This window comes from Hylobates moloch, unplaced genomic scaffold (genome assembly GCF_009828535.3).
Source record: "Hylobates moloch isolate HMO894 unplaced genomic scaffold, HMol_V3 SCAFFOLD_13, whole genome shotgun sequence".
NCBI classification, from domain to species: Eukaryota; Metazoa; Chordata; class Mammalia; order Primates; family Hylobatidae; genus Hylobates; species Hylobates moloch.
This window is the reverse complement of record NW_026652288.1, coordinates 88,040,966-88,043,179: the sequence shown is the minus strand read 5'-3', so window position 1 is coordinate 88,043,179 and position 2,214 is coordinate 88,040,966. Positions and strand designations below refer to the sequence as shown.

The 2,214-nt window shown below is 40.8% G+C and overlaps 1 protein-coding gene across 1 annotated transcript; it reads left to right on the top strand.

Moving 5' to 3' along the window:
• The first annotated feature begins 409 nt into the window (after positions 1 to 409).
• On the top strand, positions 410 to 1,112 carry LOC116481260 (large ribosomal subunit protein eL15-like). Its single transcript, XM_032174029.2, has one exon. It carries the CDS (start codon positions 447 to 449, stop codon positions 1,059 to 1,061), a length of 615 nt encoding a protein of 204 aa, XP_032029920.1. The 5' UTR covers positions 410 to 446; the 3' UTR covers positions 1,062 to 1,112.
• Positions 1,113 to 2,214: the final 1,102 nt, after the last annotated feature.

Here is a 2,214-nt window from a genome sequence, read left to right as displayed (position 1 = left end):
GACTAATCTCACCAAATAGGAATATCTCTCTTTGTCAATAAATACAGTAATATATGTAGAAACACACTCATTACAGTATCGTTTAAAAGAGGAAAATATTGAAAACCATGTAAGTATCAAATATATTAGCAACCACAGAAATATCTTCTTATCATTTCTTCATTTCTTAGGGCTATTTTGGGGGGGATACTTTTTTCTCAGTTTCTATTCATTTTTAAGAGCTATTTTTTGTATTAATACATCATATATGTTGTAAATATTGTCAGAGTTTATCGTTTGCATTTAATTATTTCCTTTGCTGTTATATGTGATATTCTAGTTTTTAATTAGTTGTACTTATGAGTCTCGTACTTTTGGTTTCTGCTTTCGGTATCATGCTTAGAAAGACTTTCTCAGGAGTACAGCTCTTTCCTTTCCGTCTGGCGGCAGCCATCAGGTAAGCCAAGATGGGTGCATACAAGTACACCCAGGAGCTATGGAGCAAGAAGCAGTCTGATGTCATGCGCTTTCTTCTGAGGGTCCGCTGCTGGCAGTACCGCCAGCTCTCTGCTCTCCACAGGGCTCCCTGTCCCATCCGGCCTGATAAAGCACGCCAACTGGGCTACAAGGCCAAGCAAGGTTACGTTATATATAGGATTCGTGTTCGCCGTGGTGGCCGAAAACGCCCAGTTCCTAAGGGTGCAACTTACGGCAAGCCTGTGCATCATGGTGTTAACCAGCTAAAGTTTGCTCGAAGCCTTCAGTCCGTTGCAGAGGAGCGAGCTGGACGCCACTGTGGGCCTCTGAGAGTCCTGAATTCTTACTGGGTGGGTGAAGATTCCACATACAAATTTTTTGAGGTTATCCTCATTGATCCATTCGATAAAGCTATCAGAAGAAATCCTGACACCCAATGGATCACCAAAGCAGTCCACAAGCACAGGGAGATGCATGGGCTGACATCTGCAGGCCGAAAGAGCCGTGGCCTTGGAAAGGGCCATAAGTTCCACCACACTATTGGTGGTTCTCGCCGGGCAGCTTGGAGAAGGCGCAATACTCTCCAGCTCCACCGTTACCGCTAATATAAGTAAAGTTTGTAAAATTCACACCTAATAAACAATTTAGGACGGTCATGTCTGCTTACAGGTGTTATTTGTCTGTTAAAACTAGTCTGCAGATGTTTCTTGAATGCTTTGTCAAATTAAGAAAGTTAAAGTGCAATCATGTTTGAAGACAATAAGTGGTGGTGTATCTTGTTTCTAATAAGATAAGCTTTTTTTGTCTTTGCTCTATCTTATTAGGGAGTTGTACGTCACTGTATAAAACATACTGTGTGGTATAATAGGCTTAATAAATTCTTTAAAAGAAGAGAACTGAAACTAGCCATGTAGATTTATCTGGTGCATGTGATGAAACCTGCAGCTTTATCGGGGTGATGGCAATACTCTGCTGGTTTATTTTCAAGTGGCTGCGTTTTTTTAGTTTGGCAGGTGTAGACTTTTTAAATTGGGCTTTAGAAAATCTGGGTTAGCCTGAAGAAAATTGCCTCAGCCTCCACAGTACCATTTTAAATTCACATAAAAGGTGAAAGCTCCTGGTTCAGTGCCATGGTTTCATGGTATTCAATGACTAGTGGTAATGGTATTAACACTGGTATGTTTTGAAGTTGAAAGTGAGATAAAATGATTAGCCTTAAGATTGGTAAGCTAGCAATGAATGCTAGGGTGGGAAGCTGCTGAGCCAGTGGCCATTAGATAAATACCTTTCAAGTGTGAGCTTAGACGTCAACCCTAAAATAACCGTAATGCTAATTGTGATCATTATGAATCCCTTCAGTCACATTAGGGGGAAAGTAGTTGGGTATAAGTACCTCATTCTTAGTCCAGTCAGTCTTTTTTTTTTTTTTTTGAGACGGAGTCTCACTCTCGCTAGTCCAGTCAGTCTTAAAAACATCTTGGATTACCCACTCTGTCCACTCGCGTAGGCTACAGAAAAAGTCACAAGTGCATGGTTTCCAACCGTATGTGTTTTCTGCAGTTATTTCTCGTTCCTGGCCAAACTACCCTAAAAATCCTTACCATTCCACAAAGTTGGACCATCACTTGTGCACTCACTTTGAGTATACCACCACATTGCATTTCTGTTTGCATCATGTCTTCCAGGAGACTAGACTACCGTTTTCCAGGATGAATTTGAGTGTAAAGAAAATGTAGACAAGGAATTGCCCAATTTTAA

Coding starts and splice junctions, on each gene's coding strand:
- LOC116481260 (XM_032174029.2), top strand. CDS start 447: ATGGGTGCATACAAGTACACCCAGGAGCTATGGAGCAAGAAGCAGTCT.